The sequence below is a fragment of the Gymnoscopelus braueri genome (assembly GCF_963280865.1).
Source record: "Gymnoscopelus braueri genome assembly, chromosome: 13".
Taxonomy (NCBI): Eukaryota; Metazoa; Chordata; class Actinopteri; order Myctophiformes; family Myctophidae; genus Gymnoscopelus; species Gymnoscopelus braueri.
In genome coordinates this window covers 17,583,032-17,605,779 of record NC_137615.1, presented here as the reverse complement: position 1 = coordinate 17,605,779, position 22,748 = coordinate 17,583,032, and the positions used below count along the sequence as shown (strand labels likewise).

General features: G+C 48.6%; 1 protein-coding gene across 2 annotated transcripts in view; it reads left to right on the top strand.

Annotated features, from left to right (window-relative positions):
* Nucleotides 1–21,785, top strand: part of notch3 (notch receptor 3) — a 36,009-nt gene extending 14,224 nt beyond the window's left edge. Inside the window, exons 3-33 of one of the 2 annotated variants that reach the window (XM_080447577.1) lie at nucleotides 2,040–2,182; nucleotides 2,383–2,718; nucleotides 3,883–4,005; nucleotides 4,094–4,327; nucleotides 4,421–4,576; nucleotides 4,700–4,885; nucleotides 6,232–6,345; nucleotides 7,865–7,978; nucleotides 9,582–9,815; nucleotides 10,184–10,294; nucleotides 10,410–10,602; nucleotides 10,711–10,856; nucleotides 11,493–11,726; nucleotides 11,877–12,029; nucleotides 12,238–12,466; nucleotides 12,586–12,787; nucleotides 12,907–13,063; nucleotides 13,219–13,403; nucleotides 13,524–13,656; nucleotides 13,782–14,039; nucleotides 14,143–14,255; nucleotides 14,378–14,910; nucleotides 15,038–15,370; nucleotides 15,472–15,620; nucleotides 15,834–16,059; nucleotides 16,340–16,430; nucleotides 16,550–16,718; nucleotides 16,835–17,139; nucleotides 17,269–17,416; nucleotides 17,529–17,626; nucleotides 17,757–21,785. In XM_080447577.1, the coding sequence (XP_080303703.1) occupies nucleotides 2,040–2,182; nucleotides 2,383–2,718; nucleotides 3,883–4,005; nucleotides 4,094–4,327; nucleotides 4,421–4,576; nucleotides 4,700–4,885; nucleotides 6,232–6,345; nucleotides 7,865–7,978; nucleotides 9,582–9,815; nucleotides 10,184–10,294; nucleotides 10,410–10,602; nucleotides 10,711–10,856; nucleotides 11,493–11,726; nucleotides 11,877–12,029; nucleotides 12,238–12,466; nucleotides 12,586–12,787; nucleotides 12,907–13,063; nucleotides 13,219–13,403; nucleotides 13,524–13,656; nucleotides 13,782–14,039; nucleotides 14,143–14,255; nucleotides 14,378–14,910; nucleotides 15,038–15,370; nucleotides 15,472–15,620; nucleotides 15,834–16,059; nucleotides 16,340–16,430; nucleotides 16,550–16,718; nucleotides 16,835–17,139; nucleotides 17,269–17,416; nucleotides 17,529–17,626; nucleotides 17,757–19,220 (7,270 nt within the window). In that variant the 3' untranslated portion in view covers nucleotides 19,221–21,785. Of the gene's footprint in view, nucleotides 1–2,039; nucleotides 2,183–2,382; nucleotides 2,719–3,882; nucleotides 4,006–4,093; nucleotides 4,328–4,420; nucleotides 4,577–4,699; nucleotides 4,886–6,231; nucleotides 6,346–7,864; nucleotides 7,979–9,581; nucleotides 9,816–10,183; nucleotides 10,295–10,409; nucleotides 10,603–10,710; nucleotides 10,857–11,492; nucleotides 11,727–11,876; nucleotides 12,030–12,237; nucleotides 12,467–12,585; nucleotides 12,788–12,906; nucleotides 13,064–13,218; nucleotides 13,404–13,523; nucleotides 13,657–13,781; nucleotides 14,040–14,142; nucleotides 14,256–14,377; nucleotides 14,911–15,037; nucleotides 15,371–15,471; nucleotides 15,621–15,833; nucleotides 16,060–16,339; nucleotides 16,431–16,549; nucleotides 16,719–16,831; nucleotides 17,140–17,268; nucleotides 17,417–17,528; nucleotides 17,627–17,756 lie in introns of both variants that reach the window. The other variant, XM_080447576.1, reaches the window with a different exon arrangement.
* The last annotated feature ends 963 nt before the right edge of the window (nucleotides 21,786–22,748 follow it).

Sequence of the window (22,748 nt, the reverse complement as noted above, 5' to 3'; positions counted from 1 at the left end):
TTGTAAAACAGACCTGAGTTGCAAATGTACTTGGACCGCTTTTCTTTTTACGTCTACACAATTTTTTTTGGTCAAAAATAGCAGATCTACAAGCTCACAACGTGTCGCAGCGCGGTGTGAGCTTATAGAGTAGATCTGCTATTTTGCAGAATGTTCCCCCCCAGAATAGGGATGCTGGGGTTCAGGTGTTTAAGATTGGCTTATGAATGTGCATGAAATCAACATGGGCATGTTCCGATATAACTTTATTTATAAAAGTCAGACTTCACTCCCGCAGTACTGACTTTGACACCATACCCCTTTAGTGATGTTTTATTGAATCCAACATATGAACTTGAAGAATTGTTAAATAAAGACTTTTTTTTTTTCATTTGAATCTGACTTTCTGCATGGGGGAACATTCTTGTGGGTATGCCTTTGTTGCCTGTCTGTTCAATGCTCGGCACTGTGGCTTCCCTGTCTCGGAAAAAAAAAAGAAGAATCCCAAAGAAAACTGAGCACCCTTTTGTTTTTCTGAACCAGAGCAGAGAAGTCTGTAGGAACCGGTTAGCGGGCCACCTCAGCACTTATTAGCCCCACAGTAAAATCCCCTATCCTTTTGTTACTCTGAAAGTGTACAAATGTAACCAATACGGGTCCATTTGGTTACATTTGTACACCCAGCCTCTGAGCTAAATTGACATTGATTTGAGGATTTCACTGTGCAGGGCTGGATCACTGAATCATGTTCGGCTGCTACCTGGAGCAGCCTCGGGGCCCCAGCCACGCAGTGAGAGCCGTAAAAACAGGTTGAGGGAAGGGGAGGAGAGAGAGAGTGGCCACAAAGGAGCCAGGCACAATAAAAGATGAGCCACCACAGTGTGATGTTGGTGTTCCTATAACAGTGAAGAGGAAAAGCCATTGTTGGTTCCACCCAGGGGTTCCACTCCGGTGAAAGAGGAGAGAAGGGCCCGAGGGAGGGCCAGAGTCCAGTCATCACTGCCCTGTCATCAGCATCAAACGGCCCGTTTGAAGTGGGAGCCCTGTCCCCAGGCAGGGGCTCCCAGTGTGGGTGTAATGTTACCTGCCCTGCATTGGCCTCCTTAAACAGCCCCCGATCCAAACCATGTCCGAGCTCCCCCCCAAGAGAGAGCCATAGGAAACCCTGTTTATGTGTTCCTCCCATTACCGCTGTGCTTTTAGGTCAGGCTCAGTATTATACATCAAGATAATGCAGGGTTTTTATTGGAATACAATAACTGGGGGAGGAAACCCCTTTTTTATGTCTCTTCCCAGTCTTTACACTAATTCCAAAGCCACCGCTGAGTGGCGCTTACGTGTGATGTTTGTCTCCCGTACGCCCTCATCGTCTTAATAGTCTTGCTAATGTCAGATGTTCTTGGCAGTGTCGAGGCTTTTAGGGCGGCTCTTTTCTGGGTGTGTTCTTTTTTAATATACGAGGACAGAAATGAGAGCTAGAGTGCGGAAAAAACGGTAATGGTGCAGGAATGTGAGCCGACATGGAGAAAGTGAGGCTTTCCAGCTGGAAGTGACACGAGAAGAGGGAAATTTTCTCTGAATCGTCCTGTCTTTCTTCAGCAAAAACGGAAAGACGAAAGAGAAATGGCCTCCATCTGTTTTCAAACAAGGAACATGTTGTGTGCTGTTGGCTGTGTGTGTGTGTGTGTGTGTGTGTGTGTGTGTGTCTATTGACAGACCTGTTGCGTTGTTAATATTTATGAGGGAGCTCTTCTTTTTCTTTTGCAATCCCACCCAATTCAACCCCTGGGCCCAGAGGTCCTACTTGTGCCAAGGCTATGAGTCAGCTGCAGCAGGCTTTGCCAAGGTGTCATGGGGCCCCTGCTTGCCAAAAGCCCAGAATATTAAGGAACATGGTGGGAAAGCAGCTACAGCACATGGGCTTTGGCTGCAGCGTAGCCCCGATGTAGTAGTTTCACAGATCTGTCCCAAATGCCTCGGCCTGTCAGCCTGTTTTCTGTGTCAAATGGCACGCCGAATTCATTCTAACGCGTGTGTGTGTGTGTTCGTGCTCTCTCCAGGTGCCGGCCGGGTTACATCGGTACTCTCTGTCAGCACTTGGACCCCTGTCACCGGTCACCTTGTCTAAACGGAGCAGCATGCAAGAGCCAGGTGGCCAAGGGGATCCCACAATACTCCTGTGTTTGTCAGAGAGGATACAGAGGTATGATTGTGTAAACATATTTAATTTTTCAACAATTGTCTTATTGACCATTTTTATTCACACAGCGAGGAGACATTTTGCTCTTTACGTCACGCTGGGTACACAAAATTAAAATGACCGCCAACCGTGTGAATTTGGTCAATGAAGAGAGGACCACGTTTCCCTTTTTAACCGAACACAATTCACCCATGAATCTCTAGGCCAAGACTGCTCCCTCATAGACGCCTGTGCCACGAGTCCCTGTGCCAACGGTGCCCGCTGTGCCAACTGGAATAACCAATACAACTGCTCCTGCCCACCTGGCTTCCAGGGAAAGAACTGCCGCAATGACATTGATGAGTGCCACAAGCCTGCCGTGTGCCTGAACGCGGGCCTCTGCTTAAATACCCACGGGTCCTTCCGCTGCCAGTGCCAGCCTGGCTACAGCGGGCGGACTTGCGAGGTGTCCACCCTGCCCTGCGCCCCCTCCCAGTGCCTCAACGGGGGCACCTGTCGACAGACCAGTGACCACTCCTACGAGTGTGCATGCCTGCCAGGTACACAAGCTCTCCAACGTGATTACACACACACACACACACACACACACACACACACACACACACACACACACACACACACACACACACACACACACACACACACACAGAGAGAGAGAGGGAGAGAACAGTCCTTGCATTGGCCAGAGACCAGTATTTCTCAGATCCCCCTGCATTAGGGTTTTCCCAAGCGGATGACGTAGGTGTCAGCGTTGCTGCTTGGATTTACTCCCCTGTCCCAGGTCAGCTTCCTGGTTGCTATTAATAGCTGCGCAGTGGGAGGGTGGGAGAGTTGAGGAGTCTGCTCGCCCGCGCTCTCCTTCGCTCCGCTCTCTTCGCTGCACGAGGAATTTACTTTATGGGCCTTCTGGTTTCGCTCCGGGGAGTTGACAGGAAATGTCTCTTGCCAGAGAGGAAGTCATTGAAACTGTGAGAGATTATAAAACAAGCAAACACTGCGGGGAGTGCGGACCTCTGGAGTGGAGTGGTGTCATGATGCCTGGTGCTGGCATGGTGTGGGAACCGCCATGAGAAGATGTAAACAGTCAGACACCCACTGAATCTTTTTACCGACCCCTCTGGCCCATACCTCAACCACTGTGGGAAATTTAAGTAAAGGTTATGAGCGGTCATGTTTAGTGGAGGGAAATGGGGCCCACGGATGTATAGTAAACAACGCTTTTCTGTGTGTGTGCTCCTGACACAGAAACATTTTGGACATCACACCAGTTGACAGCATGTCTATTAGGTGAAAAAAATTTGGTCCCCAGTTAGATTTAACTGCAGTTTTCTACAGTTAGGGTTAAAATGGTTATGGTTTGGGTAAAGGTATGGGGAGCAAAGCAATGTCCCCAAAAGTTTGCAAAACTGTGTTTCACTACTGTCTCACAACTCGTCGCCACGGTGCAGAACAAATATATTGTAAAGAACAACGAACAAAGAACAACAGCCAACGTTTAGACCGCTGAAGAAGACCTCAGCGGTCGAAATGCTGGTTTTGTTCATTACAATAAATTTGTTCTGCACCGTGGCTATGAGTCGTGCAACTTCTTCAATATTATTCTTGCACCGTGGTCAGCATCTCCACAATACTGATGAACACCCCTTCCTTTCGTTTGTTTGTCACTACTGTCTGCCATAACAATTTTTCTTGGTCTTTCTCAGGATTTGAGGGACACAACTGTGAGAATAACGTGGATGACTGTCCAGGCCACAAGTGCATGAATGGAGGTATTTGTGTGGATGGAGTCAACACATACAACTGCCAGTGTCCTCCAGAATGGACAGGTACAGTAGCGCTTAATTATGCACCTGTTTTAATATAATTGTAAAATGTGGAAAGTGGGTCTCAATGAATTCCGTTCACTCCCGCCAGGCCAGTACTGTGCCGAGGACGTTAACGAGTGCCTCATGCAACCCAACGCTTGCCACAACGGCGGCACCTGCTTCAACACGATCGGCGGCCACACCTGCGTTTGCGTCAACGGCTGGACGGGCGACGACTGCAGTGAGAACATCGACGACTGCGCCATCGCCGTCTGCTTCAATGGCGCTACTTGCCACGACCGCGTGGCGTCCTTTTTCTGCGAGTGTCCTGTGGGAAAGACTGGTGAGTCAGCCGATCCGTCCGTGGCACCTCCAGTCGGTTTGATTTGTGAACTGCATATTGACATCTCCCTCCCCCTCCCCCCAACCCAATCAGGTCTGCTGTGCCACCTCGATGATGCGTGCGTCAGTAACCCCTGCAACGAGGGCGCGGTATGTGATACCAACCCCCTGAACGGCCGTGCCATCTGCACCTGCCCTGCCGGCTTTGTCGGAGGCGCCTGCAATCAGGACATGGATGAGTGTTCAATCGGTGAGTCCTGATGCATGGTAAAGTCCTCAGTCTAAATGTGACCATGCCTGTGCTCTTTTGCATCTCTCTCACTTTGGTGTGTTTCTCATATTTCAATGTTCATTCTTTCTCTCTACCAACAAGGTGCCAACCCATGTGAACACTTTGGAAAGTGTGTGAACACGGAGGGCTCCTTCCAGTGTCAGTGTGGCAGAGGCTACGCCGGGCCGCGCTGCGAGATCGACATCAACGAGTGCTTGTCCATGCCGTGTCAGAACGACGCCACCTGTCTGGATCGCATCGGCGAGTTCACCTGCATCTGCATGCCAGGTACCCCAACCTGCTTGCTGCTGACACCCAGTAGCTTTGCTGTTAAATTTGTAGTACTTTATTTGGAACATTGTGTTCTTGTTTCCATACAAACCCGAAGAATTTCACTGCCTGCAATGTTGCTGCCAGTGAAACACCTTGAACCTTAATCTTCCTTCAAACTGTTCACAGTTGAATAGCTGATCACTCAAACTTGAAGGAAGCATGTACTGACTGCCAGTGTAGTGTTATGTAATACAATTAGGTGTTATATGGGTATGGAAGCCCTCCTTCACTCTCGGATCCACTGTACAGCCAGACAGGGTATTATTGACTGAGTTATGGTCTGAGCACTGAGACAAAAAGAAAACCCAGCGAAACTCTCACGCACAGTCCTACGTGCGTCCTGGGGTTTCGGGGGACTATACAAATTAGAGCTGCGAGTCGTCTCTATAGGGCTGAGATGGGAGAGAGGGTGAGCGGCCAGGGGGAGGAGTGTGCTGTGAATACTAATGAGCTGCAGAGTGGTGGGAATGGACAGGAACAATAGGGCCCCTCTGTGCTCCACTTTGCACCCCACACACACACACACACACACACACACACACACACACACACACACACACACACACACACACACACACACACACACACACACACACACACACACACACACACACACACACACACACAGAGGGAGAGAGGTCTTTTCCCAGAGCCTCTCCCCCTGTCACCCCTCAAACCCACCCACACCCCCCCATGTTCACAGACAGGCCCTTCCTCACCACCCTCCTCCTCATCGTCTGGCTCGCATAGAGCCGCTGATTATTTCTGATTCCACACCAGCCTCTCCGCGGGAGCGGCGGTCTGCTCCACACTCTATTTCACCTCAATAGAGGAGCCCTCTCTATAGCATGGTACAGCTCAGTGTACACGGTGTTGTAATGCTCCATGGACAGTGAGGGTGTGGTAGTAGTTCTGGTCGGAGCAGAAGGAGCCCTGGTATTTTGGAGATCATTTCCCATCCGGGGGTGGGGGCGTGGGGGGGGGGGGGGGGTTAAAGCACCATTTTCTTCCCCCTGTGGTTCAGTAGAGACCATTGATTGAGAACCCTCCGAGGCCTCCTGTGACAGAGAGGAAAGTTTCCCACAGCCCGTCTACATCCTCCAACCCCCCCACCCACTCACACACACACACACACTCTTACGTGTGCACACGCACACACTAATGCATACGCCCATGCATTATTCTGGAGTACGAGCAAGTCGAGTATTGATCCCAATAACGTCTTCCAAATGGCCCTGCTTGCTCCACTTGTCATCCACTTGTGTGAATGTGTTGATGTATCCTGAATGTTTGTCTTCCAGGCTACATGGGGACGTACTGTGAGGTCGACGTGGATGATTGTGAGAGCAACCCGTGCGTGAATGATGGCATCTGCAGAGACATGGTGAACGGCTTCACGTGCACCTGCCAGCCAGGTAAGCCCCCCCCCCCCTCCTCCCACGTTTGCCTACCCTTCTTCCCGTTTTGCCAGCCCTACGTGGACATCTGAAGGTCGATGCATACTTAGTTGTGCGTCGTGTCGTGCAGAGAAAAAAAAGGACAACACTAGACAATAGATCGACAATAGATCTACAAAAGATCGACAATAGATCAATCGATAGACATTTGATTGATCTATAGCTGTTTTTGTAGCGGATTTTGGTGCATGACACCGGCTCGCAACCAAGTATAAATCTCCCATAACTGGGTGATGTGCGCAGTGAGAACAGGTGCGAGAGGAGCCAAGAGTTTAAATGTCACCCTGAGCCGTCAGAGGGAGGGAGGATAGTTTCGCCTGCTGGCGTTTAGAGCCACCACTCATAAAAAAAAATAGAAAAAAAGCCAGGCCCCCAAAGGCTGCCTATCCTCTTGCCTGAACAAAGACACTATTGTGACCCCCAGCTCCCCTCCTCTCTGGTGGAATGTGGAAAGGACAGCAGCCAGACCCCCCCTCCCTCCCCATCCCCCTCCCACCGTCACTCCCCGCAATGGTGGGGGGAACAGCAGTCCTGCTAATGAGATTCTTTTCCAGGTCCGCAATTTACATCTGGGGTAGACATCCCCCCTTCACCCCCCATCTAGCTATTGAGCCTGTAGGAGCTGATGCAGGAAAGGGAGGGGAGGGGGTTCCCCCAAAAGCGAAAACAATCCCACCGTCCCGTCCTGTCCTGTCCCCCCCCCCCCCCCCCCCTTCTTTCGCCCCTCTCGTCCAAGCACCATCTCACAGGCTATCCTCACACTGTTAATCAACAGGTCAGATTCTACCAGCACACAATTCACCCCTCTCTGGGCACTGTGCCCACTGGTTTCAAGACCTCTGTTTCGCAAACTGAGAGGAAAAAAGTCTCAAATAAGTTTTACACAGAGAAATTATAAAACAATGTTATTATTTTGTTAAATTCATACTGCATGTACCAAGACTGTATCCAGTAACCATAGAGAGAACCATAGAATGAAATTTGCCACATTCCTCTACACTTCACAGTGTATCACATTATCCTGGCATTCCGGTAATTCAGCCTGGTTCAGACACTCCCTAACCATAACCTGAAATGAGTCATGGCCCTGACATTGCACGGATGAGATGCATTTCAGCATCCAGACAGTATAGATGAGCAGATAGCCCGTGCATTTTCCTTGCTCACATGCTCTTCAGTCACACCACGCAAGAACCTCCCGGCAGAACTCGGATTGAAGCACAGGGTTCATGCCCTCCGTTAGGGTCTTCTGCACCGAACCACCATCTCACTCATTGGTCCAAGTGCACAGATAACACATACATACACCCATAACCAGTCGAGACGTTCTTGGTACCCGACTTTGGCCAGACGTCCCTAAACGTAGCCGGAGACCTTTGCCCTCTTAAGAAGAGACAGTGTTGCCCTCTGACCTGAATGTGGACCCTTCCACTGGAGCTTTTCTCTGACCCCTCACCTCTGTGTTTGCCTGTCCCAGGGTTTACTGGCTCCATGTGTCAGATAGACGTAGACGAGTGCGCCAGCACGCCCTGCCAGAATGGAGCCAAGTGCTACGACCGGCCCAACGGATACGAGTGCCGCTGTGCTGAAGGTAAGGTCTCCTTTGCTATAACCACCGAAGCCCTATCTACCTCGTCATATGAAGAATAGCAAAAATAGCCAATCTAGAAGCTAACAACAAGTCGCACTGTGACATGTTGTGAGCTTGTAGATGTAGATAATGGCAACACCAGGTGGAAAGTGGTTAATACCTGACTGTGATGTGTAACCGAACAGATAAGCAGTGGTCTATGGAACGTAGTGTTTAACATGAGCCAGAGCCACCTGTAGGAGGAGTGTGTCTCGTCTCAGTGAATCCTCAAGTTGATCTGGGGTCAGCTGGTTCTCTGGGCGTCTGCTTGGCCCTGGCAGACTGACTTGAGGCCATAATCCCCCTCTTTTCCCTTTGGGCCCTCAGGATCATGGGGTCACTCAGGGCCAGCAGCTGCCGATGACGGGAGGCATGGTCATCACCCCGACATCTGTTCATGTGTACCCCACAATGCATAGCCCCACACACCGCCACTTTATGGCATATACACAGTCAAATCCTCAGTGTTATGCGAACCAAATGGACCCGTAACATTTGTACACTCTCTGAGTTATAAATGGTTAAATTAACAGTTGTCATTCATTCATTCATTCATTCATTCATTCATTCATTCACTTCCACAAGGATGGAGATACCAGGAGATACCTAGATGCCAGTTAGCTACAGCGAAGCTTTTATTTGCAGAGAAAATCAAAGTGATTGCATTGAGTTCCCTGGGGGTGTGTGTGCGTGTGTGTGTGTGTGTGTGTGTGTGTGTGTGTGCAGTGTGCTTTTAGTTTGTGAGTTTGTTTGGGCCTGTGCCTGCAGGGGAGCCTGGCTCATTGTTTCAGTGGCCAGCTGCTTGGTATTCCCTGTGTTTGTGGGACCCCTCCGTTGAGTGAAGTGGCCCTGTTTGACGTGGCGCGGCCTATTGTCCCCCACCCACCACCCCCGCGCTCCCCCCGCCGCCGAGAACAAAGGCGGGACTGGGAGGCCCGTGTGTAGAGGGCCCTTCTTCCACTGCTTTGCTCAGCACTGCTACTCCAACACACACACACACACACACACACACACACACACACACACACACACACACACACACACACACACACACACACACACACACTAACCAACAGTGGCTTGTCTCGCACACGCACAGCGTCGGCATGGAAACCACAGGGACCAGACTCCACACTGTAGAAGCTTTCATAAAGAAAGAGTGGGGAAATAGAAAGAGGAAGTTGAAAGAGATACAAAAAAAAAGGGAAATGGGGAAGGGAATAAAATGAAAGGAAATTGATAGATTGAAGGAAAGAATGGAAATAAAGAGGATTACGATGGAAACAAAAAGGGTTTTTGGGGGTTAAAGGGAATTTGATTTGTGACGGACTGTAATGGAGCAGGGGAAAGACAAACACTATGGGTTCTCAAGGTACACACACGGTCAATCACACGGTTATTTAACTCTGAGAAGGTAAAAACAGACCTGTAAGGGATAAGTCAGCACTCAGGATTGTGCTGCGTTAAAAAGCTTGCAAGCTTGCAGTGTATTAACTGTGTTGATACACAGTGTTGCAGTGTTTCAACTTGGAGCCCTTTCTTATCTCTCTTCCTCCCTCCCCAGGTTATGAGGGTATTCTATGCGAGAGCAACATCAACAACTGCCAGCCTGACCCGTGCCACCATGGCACGTGCGTCGATGGTATCGCCAGCTACACCTGTAACTGTGATGCTGGTTACACGGGCTACCGCTGTGAGAACCAGCTCAACGAATGCCACAGCAATCCCTGCCAGAACGGTGGCAAGTGTGTGGATCTGGTCAACAAATACATCTGCCAGTGTCTACATGGAACTTCTGGTAAGATCTCCCCCGACGCACACGCAAATACACCACCACAAATCCTGGGTGTTTGTTTAACTCTGAAAATAAATCTCGGAATTACAAATGGACAAATTAACAGGATTTTACTTTGTAGAGTTGGAACCTGTTCATTATTTTTTTTAATTAACAGGCTTTGGAATACTGAAACTGTATTGAAATTCCAGACCAAAGGTCTTAATTATAAAGGATGAAACATGTATGCGTACATTCGTACACAAATGCTTTTCATGGTTTAACTTTCACTTTAAATGTTTTTCATATCATCTGTGTAAAGGTAGTCTTTTCTGACAGTGTCCTAATTGTTGTTAAAAAATATGCCCTAATTTGGCTCCTTGTTCACCCAGGCACAAACTGTGAGATAAACTTTGACGATTGTGCCAGCAAACCATGTGACTATGGTATCTGCAAGGACGGAATCAACCGCTACGACTGTGTCTGCAAACCCGGCTTCACTGGTAATGTCCTCTGAAAAGAATGCACATTTTGACAAGAACAAATCCATTCTGTGTAGACATGGCTGATAAACCATGGCTGACCATGACTGACTGTGGCTGATTTCTTGTCTCCTAGGTTCCAAATGTAACGTAGAGATAGACGAGTGTTCATCTAGCCCCTGCAGAAATGGAGGCACATGCGTTGATGAGGAGAATGGATTTCACTGCCAGTGTCCCGAGGGCTTCAAGCCCCCATACTGTTACTCCCAGGTGGATGAGTGTGGCAGCAGCCCCTGTGTTCATGGAGCCTGCAGGGATGATATCAATGGGTAAGAGCAATGTCATTCTCCTTTTTGTTACTGTTTACAGTTTTAGTATTCCAAAGGAAAACATGATTACCCTCCTTTATTGACTGGGTCCTTACCTGTCCTTCACAGGTACCGCTGTGACTGCGAGCCTGGCTGGGTGGGCAAGAACTGTGACCTGGACAGGAATGACTGTTTGCCCAGCCCTTGCCAGAATGCTGGCACTTGCATTGACCAGCTCAATGGCTTCAACTGCAAGTGTCGCCAGGGCTTCAGAGGTGAGAGGCACCACAAACATCCACATACCTTAGATCAATCAACAACTACTAACCTTACTAATGTGATGCATGCAATGGATTTTTTTTGGTAATATAAATAATGACTGTTTTCCCTTGGTTTTCAGTGGCAACATTGAACATTGCCACCAACCTAGGTGTTGTACAGGCTTGTGGTGTTGAACTGCACGCACAGGATTAATTTCTGGCAAATTCAAGCCAATTTCAACTCTTAAAGGAGTCAAGACACTATATACGTAATATACTAGCATTGTCTTAAAACTGTTAAGAATTTGCAATTACAATACTTTGTATTGAACATTTAATATTTTACTATATTTTTGTTTTTAAAAAACAGTGGGTCATAGAAGGAGGGAAAAAGATTGACAGAACATATGCCTAATTTAAAACCTCTGTGATAGAATTGAATGGTTCCCACTTCTCAGGTTATTTGTAAATAGGCCCATGCAGTCGTACTGAATGATATTCTCATACCTCCCTCTAGTGGATATCTGGAGAACTACAGAACACATTCATATGTTTGTCGAATCCAACAGGTTTGACACGGCATGTAGCCGGGCACCAGTAGTACCACAGTACATTTCACATCTAAAATGTAATTGTCCTCCTGTTTTCTAGGTAATCTGTGCCAGGTAAACATCAACGAGTGTGCATCCAGCCCCTGTCTGAACAAAGGCAGCTGTGTGGACGGTGTGGCCAGTTTCACCTGTATGTGTGAGCTTCCCTACAGTGGACCCACCTGTGCTGAGGTCCTCACTCCCTGCTCCCCTAACCCCTGCGCCAACCACGCCCTCTGTACAAACACACCAGACTACCTGGGCTACCAGTGTAATTGCCAACCAGGATGGCAAGGTGAGAAAGTTTTTCTCCCATTAAGTCAGGAAGGCGCACCTTTTGAGAGATAAGAATAAATAAACATAAGATCACCTGAAAGATTAGAGCAAACCATATAGGTTCAGTTCTAGAACTGTACTTTAATGTGTGTTGTTTTGTGCTCTCCAGGTCAGTTGTGCAACATTGATGTGAATGAGTGCATCTCTAACCCCTGTAAGAACCGTGGAACTTGCACCAACACGCCAGGAGCTTTCGTGTGCGCCTGCAGAGTTGGATACACGGGACCCACCTGTGAGATCAACATCAACGACTGTTCTCCGAGTGAGTGGCCACCGAGCTTAACACACTGGATTTACACTGCTATACATTTAAGATGTCATGCACTGTAAAATCCTTAATTTATACCTTTGTAACTCCAAGAGTGTACAAATATAACCAAGTGGACCCATGGCACGGAAGATTTGTATGCAATGCATTACCTGTATCCATATTTAACAAGGCAACTCTTTTCTCTCTCTGTCTTTTTCAGATCCGTGTCTGAATGGAGGCTCCTGTACTGACGAGGTGAATTCGTTCCACTGTAGCTGTCTGCCAGGCTTCACAGGACCCCGCTGTGCCGCTGAGATCAATGAGTGCCAGAGCTCGCCCTGTAAGAACGGTGCCACATGCACAGACTATGTCAACTCCTACACATGCACCTGCAGGCCTGGCTTCACTGGCATCTACTGTGAGACCAACATCCCTGACTGCACTGAAAGGTGACTAGATATAACTTTTGAGTGTGTGTATGTGAGTGCATAATGGCTGTGAATACCGTTCTGTGATTCGTTGTGTGGACGATGTTGGAATCAAACAATCATTTTCTGTATGTCCACAGTTCCTGTTTTAATGGCGGGACCTGCACAGATAAGATCAACGGCTACGACTGCAAGTGTCGATCTGGGTTCACCGGCTCCCACTGCCAGTATGAGGTCAATGAATGCGACTCCCAGCCCTGCCTGAATGGAGGGATCTGCCAAGATGCACTGGAGTCCTTCCGCTGCTCTTGCCCCAAGGGCTACACTGGAAACCGCTGCCAGGTACACACCACACACACAGAGATAGAAAAGATCCCTTATAAAAAGCTCATTCTTCATGCATTAATGTGCTGAGAATAAGAATGTTGAACAAGTCTCTCATCTCGTTCCTTCCACCCCAGTCATCAGTGGATTGGTGCAGACGCTCCTCTCCCTGCCAAAATGGAGGCCGATGTCGCCAGAAGGACGCCTCTTTCTCTTGTGAATGTACTGGCGGCTGGTCCGGACGCTACTGCGACATCTCGAGGGTTTCCTGTGAGACAGCAGCTCGCCACAGAGGTAAAGTCTGCCCCTCTCATCATATTCTTTTACTGCTGCTGACTGTGTGTGTATCTGTACCATGTTTTCCTATCTCTGTGGGGACATTTTTCTGTTACTTGTGAAGAAAGGTGTCGCGTCTTAATTCATTCTTCCATCCAATTCTTCCCCACCAGGTCTTCAAACAGATGAGCTGTGTCTCCGTGGCGGCCACTGTGTTAACACCGGAAACACTCACTACTGCAAATGTCCTGCTGACTACACTGGGAGCTACTGCGAAAGCCAGGTGGACCACTGTGAAGACAAACCCTGCCACAATGGTGCCACTTGCAGGGGCTATGTTGGAGGATACCAGTGTGACGTGAGTCCAGTACATCATCATCATCTTCAGCAGCCTTGTTCAGTGTCAAGTCGTTAGTGTTTCAAACTATTCCTCACCATCACAGCAGTCGTCTAAATGTCCCTGTTCTTGTCATTCCAGTGCATGCCAGGCTACACAGGAGAGAACTGTGAGATGGAGATCAACGAGTGCCAGTCTCATCCTTGTCAGAACGGAGGCACTTGCATCGACCTGGTGGGCCATTACATCTGCTCGTGCCCTCCTGGCACATTGGGTAAGGAGTCCTTACTAAGGACAGACTCGCTCAACAATAGAAACACAACTTAAGTAGAATAAGTAAAGTGGCTGGGAGGGATTGCAGTTTGTTCAGTTATTCATTCAGTTATTTATCTTCCCAAGGTGTACTGTGTGAGATCAATGAGGATGACTGTTCGTCACCGCTGAGGCTGCGTGGAGTTCCTCCTAAGTGCCTGAACAACGGCACCTGTGTGGACAGAGTGGGCGGCTACCGGTGCAACTGTCCCCCCGGGTTCACCGGAGAGAGATGTGAGGGAGACATCAACGAGTGTCTGTCCAACCCCTGCAGTCCCACTAACAGCCTTGACTGTATCCAGTTGCCCAATGACTACCAGTGTGTCTGTAAGCCTGGCTTTACAGGTCAGAACCTTTTGGATTTCCTAACCTCTGCACAATGCACGTGCATCCGAGTTGTATTTGTTTTGGTGGCAGCGCTGTAACACCAGTTACATGTTCTCCTCAGGTCGGAGGTGCCAGAGCCGGTATAGCGTGTGCGAGTCTCAGCCTTGTCAGAATGGAGGGGCCTGTTCTGTGTCCAGCAACTCAGCGTTAGGATACATCTGCACCTGTCAGCTTGTAAGTGCACGTAGACATTCAGGGTCATGACAATGAGTTTTAAAACAGTCGTTTGGATTTCTGTGCTTGCATCATTCTTAGTACCTAGCACCGAGTATGAATTATGTTCTGTGCGTCCTCAGGGCTACGCTGGGCCTAACTGTGAACGGAGCATGTCCTGCCGAGAGCTGTCCTGCTACAACGGAGGCAACTGTGCGCTCACCGGGCGGGGAGCGCGCTGCACCTGCCAGCCGGGCTACGCCGGGCCCCAGTGTCAGCACCGCAGCAACGAGGGATGTTCCTCCCAACCCTGCCGTAACGGAGGCCTGTGCACTGAGGAGACCAACTTCCCCTTCTTCCACTGCCAGTGTTCTGGCAGCTGGACAGGCAAACGCTGTGAGCAGAACATCAGACTTTCAGAGTTGCCACCAGTACCCACCTGCCATCTGGCCGACTGCCACGGCAAAGCCAACGATGGTGTGTGTGACAAGGAGTGCAACACGCCATCATGCCGCTGGGATGGCGGCGACTGCTCACTAGCGGTGAACCCCTGGGCTCGCTGCACGGACCCCCGCTGCTGGCGTGTCTTCAACAACAGCCAGTGCGATGAATCCTGCAACAACGCAGAATGTCTCTATGACAACTTTGACTGCAAGAACAAGGAGAAAGTTTGCAAGTGAGCCAATCAGCCATGTTTTGTAAACCAAACATCCTCAAATTCCTTCCTTTCCTCTAGGTCTCCAAGGAAGACCGCAGAGAATATTTGAATTAACGTTGCATCAACCTCTTTGTGTCTCTCCCAGTCCCATCTATGAAATCTACTGTATCGACCATTATGCCGACGGGCGCTGTGACCAGGGCTGCAACACAGAGGAGTGTGGCTGGGACGGCTTGGACTGTGCAGGGAAGGTTCCGGAGCACTTGGCCGACGGGGTCCTGGTTCTAGTGGTCTTACTGCCTCCAGAGGAGCTCCTCCGCACCAGCACAGCCTTCCTGCAGAAGCTGAGTGCCATCCTGCGCACAACGCTGCGCTTCCGTCTGGACGACAACGGCAAGGCCATGATCCTGCCCTACACCCGCAACGAGGCACGTCTCAAGCGAGAGCTCAAGCGGGAGCCAAAAGAGGAGGTTATTGGGTGAGTCAGACATGCTTGTAGGATATAAAAAAAAGTGGAAGTCTTGCCCTGTGGGTCGTATGATGATTAATGGTAAATGTATCGATCTGTTACTCCTGCAGATCCATAGTCTACTTGGAGATAGACAACCGTCTGTGCTCTCAGGGCTCAGAGGACTGTTTCCCCACTGCTGACAGTGCTGCGGACTACCTAGGCGCCCTTTCAGCAGTGGAAATGCTCCGCTTCCCGTACCCCCTCAAAGAAGTCAGAGGTGAGTGGAGAACATCAGTAGTACATCGGTTTGCAATAACCCTCCCCCTCATATGAAAGTTGGGACTTCTACAGAACCAGCTTCATAGTTTATAGACTTTAACCATATGCACACAAGCTTTTTGGAACATTACAGATGTTTTAAATGGTCCAAGCTCAAGGTTCATACTGTCTGGGTCAGTTGTTTGATGTTTCTTCTCTCTCCTTCCTTAAGGTGAGAAGATCGTTCCCCCAATTGATACTTTTGAGTGGAGCAAGCTGATGCTCGTGGGCATCGCCTCTCTGTTCCTGCTGGTGATCCTGATGATAGGCATGTTGATCGCTCGTCGGAAGAGAGAGCACAGCACCCTGTGGTTCCCAGAGGGATTCTTCCTCAAGAAAGAACCCAGCAGTAACAAGAACCGCAGGGAACCTGTTGGCCAGGATGCTCTAGGCATGAAGTGAGTGATTTGTGGGCAAATACACACATGTATGATGATATCCTGCTCTCTCTTTTTGTCTGTGGTGAATTGCTGTGAAAAGAAATTGTATGAAGTCTTGTTTATCTGTCACTGTCAGCAAATGTGTCCACCAGAGGGTGCTGAAAACACCAAAACAAACCGAAACGCTACCTGACATCCCAAATGAATGGCAATGAGCTACAGAGCTCAACTGTGTAAACATCTAGGTTGCATTGTTGTGTTTGTAATATTGATTTCATTTCTCGCTGCTATCATACAGAAACATGCCAAAAACAGCAGAGGAGTCTCTACTTGGAGACCATAGTGACCAGTGGATAGACACTGACTGCCCAGAAGCAAAACGACTCAAGGTACAGTTATTATATTTACTCATTGTCCCAAAACATGAAGCAGGTGTGGCCTGCCTTATTCCTACTTGCAGCAGTTCAGTATGTTTTACTCATGTTTTGTCGCATGTTTTCGGGCTCAGGTTGAGGAACCGAGTATGATGTCCGACAGCGAAGATGCAGTGGACAGCAGACAGTGGACGCAGCATCACTTGGCAGCCGCAGATATCCGTGTTCCAACCTCCATGGCCCTCACCCCACCCCAGGGAGAATTTGACAGTGATTGCATGGATGTCAATGTCCGAGGCCCAGGTCAGCATGATCCATACATTACATTATTTTATTTAAATGCAAGTAATCTCCTGCGTCTATCATTTCCAGTCGTTAGATCAGTACATTAACTTATTTTTTGCTTCTTTTGGAAGCAGATGGCTTTACTCCTCTGATGCTGGCGTCATTCTGTGGAGGCGGGCTAGAGCCGGAGGTGGCTGAAGAGGATGAGTCGGAGGAATGCTCGGCCAACATCATCTCTGACCTCATCTACCAGGGCGCGTCCCTGGCCGCTCAGACAGACCGCACCGGCGAGACAGCATTACACCTGGCCGCCCGCTACGCTCGCGCCGATGCCGCCAAGAGGCTGCTGGATGCCGGGGCAGATGCCAACGCCCAGGACAACACGGGACGCTCTCCTCTACATGCGGCCGTGGCCGCAGATGCCCAGGGTGTCTTCCAGGTAGACAAACACACGTACAGTAAATACTGTGTATTATACGACAGTGAGACATTTGGAACATCCTTCAACACATGTACCGGTGTGTGTTATCTTGTTAACGCTGCCTCTAAATCTTTTCTACCACCATAGATTCTGATACGAACCCGGGCCACAGATCTGGACTCTCGTATGTACGATGGCTCCACCGCGCTAATCCTGGCTGCACGATTGGCTGTAGAGGGCATGGTGGAGGAGCTTATCACTTGCCATGCTGACGTGAATGCCGTCGATGAACTAGGTAAGTCGTGCGTGCCATGTTGGGGAACAGGCTGCCGTTTTGTGGTTGTGTTCACTCCTGAGAAGAACATTAGTTAGATGTTTTTTCATTGGCGTTTTCTTGTCTCCTCCAGGTAAATCTGCCTTGCACTGGGCAGCTGCTGTCAACAATGTGGATGCGACCATTGCCCTGTTGAAGAATGGAGCGAATAAAGACATGCAAGACCTCAAGGTATTGCAGCTTCGTATCAACTATCTTCATCTTTCCACACCAATGACTGTATATTTGGAATGATTATTATTATACATCTAACACACTTATTTATCTCTCTTCCTTCTATTATTTTTTGTTTTGTTTTCAGGAGGAGACCCCTCTCTTCCTTGCAGCCCGTGAAGGCAGCTGTGAAGCTGTGAAGGTGTTGCTGGCCCACTTTGCAAACCGAGAGATCACTGACCACATGGACAGGTTGCCGAGGGACATAGCTCAGGATCGCATGCACCACGACATCGTCCAGCTGCTGGACGAGTACAACACAGTGAGGAGCCCCCAGGGCCACGGAGGGGCTGGACACCACCTCGCCGGGGGACACACCCTTTCTCCCCTCATGTGCCCGCCCAGTGCCTTCCTGCCCAGCCTAAAGAACACCCCGCAGGGCAAGAAGAACCGCCGGCCCGGTGCCAAGGGCTCTAGCCTCGGAAGCCAACATGCCGCCAGCCTGAAGGATTCGGTCAAGGCCCGCAATAAGAAGCTCACCCTGGACATGCAGAGCGCCTTGCTGGAGAGCTCAGTCACCCTGTCCCCTGTCGATTCACTGGACTCTCCCCGCGGTGGAGCTAGCAACGCTGGCTACATCACTAACCCCACCTCCCCCGTGGCCATGCCTTCGCCAGGGCTCTTCCACTCCATGTCAGTCCCCAGCACGCCCATGGTTCACAGCAGCATGCTGGAGGGAGGAGGCCAGTTTGCGGTGTCTCTGGCCCAGCTCAACGACCTCGCCGATGGAGGGATGTCCATGCAGGGCCGCATCTCCATGGCGTCGGCCCTCAACCACGGCGGCTACGTGCTCAATTCAGGCCAGATGGGGATCAACATGGGCATGGTCAGTCCGGTCAGCGTGCCCTTCGACTGGCACAGCAGGATGACGCCCACCGGCCAGTGTGGCCAGCAGGTGGTGAACCTGGTGCAGAGCAGCCAGGCGGGCATGCACCCCCAGAGCCCCGCCATGCAGCAGCAGAGCATGATGCAGCTGCACCAGCACATGTACCGTGCCGCCATGCTGCAGCCCACGCCCATCACCTCCACGCCCACCATCAGCCCCGTCAAGCTGCCCTCCATCGCTGAGCAGCAGCAGCAGCTTCACAACCACGCCATGGCCGCCCAGCAAAGTATGGCCCGCATGGGCACCTCCACCCCGCCTACCCCCCAGACCTCACAGCCCCCCCAAGGGTTCTTCCAGCAGCAGCCTCCCCAGCCCCAGAGTGCGGTCCAGCCCCAACAGGCATCCACCCCAATAGCCCAGCCACCTCAAGCTCCACCCCCCCAGGCAAGCGGCAGCACAGCAGGCCTGGAGGATTACCCCACCCCTCCCTCTCAACATAGCTACTCCTCCGCCTTAGATGCCACCCCCAAGCATTACCACCACCTGACCAATGAGCACCCGTACCTGACGCCCTCCCCGGAGTCTCCCGAGCCCTGGTCTAGCCCCTCCCCTCACTGCGTGTCTGATTGGTCAGACTCCACCCCCAGCCCGGCAGTAGCCGGCCCAGCCCAGACCCAAATCCCCCACGCCCCGGAGACCAACGGCAAGATGCAGGTGTTTGCATGAAGGTCCCAAGGCTCCCGCGTGGAAAAAAAGGAACTGGGGTGAAAAGAATAAGTGGACTGGCTTGTGAGCCCGTCTGTGTTTTTTTTATGTGTCAGCCTGTTTCCAAGATTTTCATTGGATGTGGATTGACTGTTTTATCAAGAGGACCGTCTGCTAGTGATGTTTGCAGAGAAAAGAGTAAAGGGAAATGTGTGTTGTCTGGGAAAAAAAGAGCAGACAATTTAATGAAGTAAGACTTATTCTGTCACAGATGGACTTGTTTTTTATTATAAAAAAAAGTATATGAAGAAACCAAGTCTTTTATTTCAAAGACTTAGGGACGCTCTCCTGAAAACTAACAAACTTTTAAAAAAGTAGATAAGTGAAAAAAAAGCAAAATGTTGAAGGGAATTCCTTTTATTTTTTATTTATTGTTTGTTTTATGTTTCTCCAAACTGCCTTTTCAGGTGTTTTTTTCCCCTCTTTCTGTCCTGGCCTCTCACAATGATGCTGCCCCCCCCACCCCACCTGTTACATAGAATACCTACAGTACATTTCTATTAGGCCAGTGTGATGGTATAAGGAAATGAGCGTTATCCTCTGCTCACTTCCTTACCTAGCGGTTTACACAACTCCTTTTACACTCTGCGTTAACCGACAGAAAGTTGAGGTCTCGCCTCTCTTGACTGATATTTATTTAGGCCAACAACTGGTTAAACAAAATATAAAATAAAAAAATACATTCCATAGAAGTATTATGAATAAGAATGTGAGGGTCTCTTGAAGCACTTCTTGTGACAAGCCCCAGGTGGCGTAGTGGGTCTGGATCAGACATAGGTTCATGGTTCTTTATAGGTTCAAGGTTCTTTATTTTGAGGTCTTTATAGCAATAAAGTACCCGTGAGACGTTTTAATTGATATGTTTCAAATAATTGTCTCATTACACCCAATGTCAGGTATCACTGTCCCCTCCCTCCACTTGCACACTGGTGGGACTCCACTGGAGTTCACCTCCAATTCTAGACCCACCTCAGATCACTCCACGCCTGGAGCATGTTTAATTCACTTTAAGGAACTATATAGAACTGTTATTATGCCTATAAAATCAGCGTGTCACTGCCCTTTTAATCTTCATTTAATTTGAATCTGTATATTTGTTCATGTATAACTTTTTTTTTCACCTTGATGTGCTAAGCTACATTTATTGGCTGCTATTCTATCTCATGCCCAAACCTTCCAGCATGTTTGCTTGTCTTGGCGAGCCTGACAAGCTCCATCTACCATTTATGTGTTTTAGTAAAGCATTTGGAAGAAGTGTGTAAGCCTGTATGTATGGCCAATTGTTCATTAATTGAACCATCTTATGCCTGATTTATACTTGGTTGTATGCCGTTTCATGCATGGATAATACCCAATCTACAGCTTGTAGATCTTATATTGTCGGTGCATGTGCAACTACCTAAGTATAAATCAGGCTTTAGAGCTTGGCCAGAAAACACTTGATCCATTCAGCCCTGGTAATGTCCATGCATGAGCTAAAGAGGAAGTGTGTCATGGTCAGTGTGAGGGAGTGGCTGCTGGGCTACAACTGCTGATGGCGTGTTACTCCTCAGGGAGGTGTTTATATAACATGCAGGGAACGGTTCCTCTGCATCTACAGCAGCTTCAAGCCCAACAGCTACGGAGTAGCATCTTCAGACGACTTGTTAGAAGACACAGAAGGAGAGAACACTACTATGTAGTGCTGTACTCTCCAGCTTTTTTGCAATACTCTGGGGATGACACTCCCGGCGATCCAGCGAACCTTCGCGTGTCCATGTGATCCAAGACTCTAAAATAGGGACCATTTTCTTATTAACATACCATGGGCATATACCGTATAATAGTATATAAAACCATTTGACAAACATTGTGAGAACTTGAGCACATAATTGTAACCATGTTTTGTAACCTGCTTCATGCATGTGACAACATGGACAGATACTTATTGGACACCATTATACCAGTCATTGTGGTGGTGGTGGTGGTGGTGGCCTAACATTCCTCTGCCCTTAGTTGTGTCATATTATATTCAACCAATGAAATCGGTTACTGTTTTCTCAGACCTGGGAGGATAAATTGCCAATGTATTCATGTTTCAGTCCAGAGGTTATTTTCAAGGCAATGTGGTTCTGTTTATGTGATTATCTACTTGGTCCATTCATTTCCTTCCAAGGTCGCACTATTACATTTCCTTCTTTTTTCTTTTTTTGTACATTTCAAGCTCCCAATGTATGCCTGTAAATATGTTCGTCCTGGGTTAGATTTATTTGTTTGAGAAGTCTTATGTTTCTAAAATGATTATTTACTAAAAAGGACAAAAATAAATGTACTTCCTTTTAGCATTATTGTGAAGCTGAGGATGTGACTGATATTTTATTGGTCTTGTATTATTAGAACAGTCATAGATATTTTCTATCATTAATTTCTATACTTGTTTAAAAGTAGTTTTAAAAATCATTGTACATAAAGCCTTTTCACAATTTTCTTTCTACAGACAAAAGTTGTAAAATAAGTTACTTCTAATAAAAACTGTAGGGAACTACATTTTGTGTCCTGTTTTTAATCTTGTATTTTACCATTTATTGAAGTTTGTCTATATATTCTATTAGCAAAGATATAAATATTTTTGGCTGGGTGGAGCTTAGCTCTGGTCCATATGGTACTTTCGATTCTTTCCCCTCGCAGTCTCACTACTACAGCCTCTCGTCTGTAGTAAAAATAAAGAATACACTTTTGCTACTCACCAAAACAAAAACGGTTTTATGGAGTTGAAAGCCTAGCCTACTCTACAAAGTGGGAACACTCTGAGCCCCCCACCTCACGTCTAAAATACACTTTTTGGCCAGAAAATAAAATATTTCACCGGAAGGAAGAATCTGGTCAATAGGAAAATTCCATGGACCAGATCTGTAGAGGGCACTGTGGAGTAACCAAAAACATTTCTTTCTTCCGGTATTTTATTTTCTGGCCAAAATAAATGTGTATTTTAGACGTGAGGTGGGGGGCTCAGAGTGTTCTCACTTAGAAGAGTAGGCTTTCAACTCCATAAAACCGTCTTAGTTTTGGTGAGTAGCAACCGTGTATTTTTTTTTTTACTACAGACGAGAGGCTGCGCTACCGCGGTGCGAGGGGAAAGAATCAAAAGTACCATAGCGTTAAGGAGAACTCCCGAACTAACGCTATGGACCAGAGCTAGGTGGAGCTTACTCCTACAGACACTCTTGCCAGCTAGTAATGGAGGAGTCGAGGAGGATTTCACTGGCAAGTTCGAGTTTATTCACTGTGTCACAGTCTTTGTCAGTGTCCTTGTTGACGTGTCTACATGTTTGTCTTTGTGAGTGGGCGTAGGCATAGACCATATTCACACGGCGGCCATATTGGAATTTAACATTGAAAGTGCCGCCACCCGGGGTGGCTACTTTCATTGACTTCATAGAAACATGGCCGCCGTGTGAATATGGTCTATGGCTCCAGCTTCCAGCTTAATAATAATATAATTCACCTGTT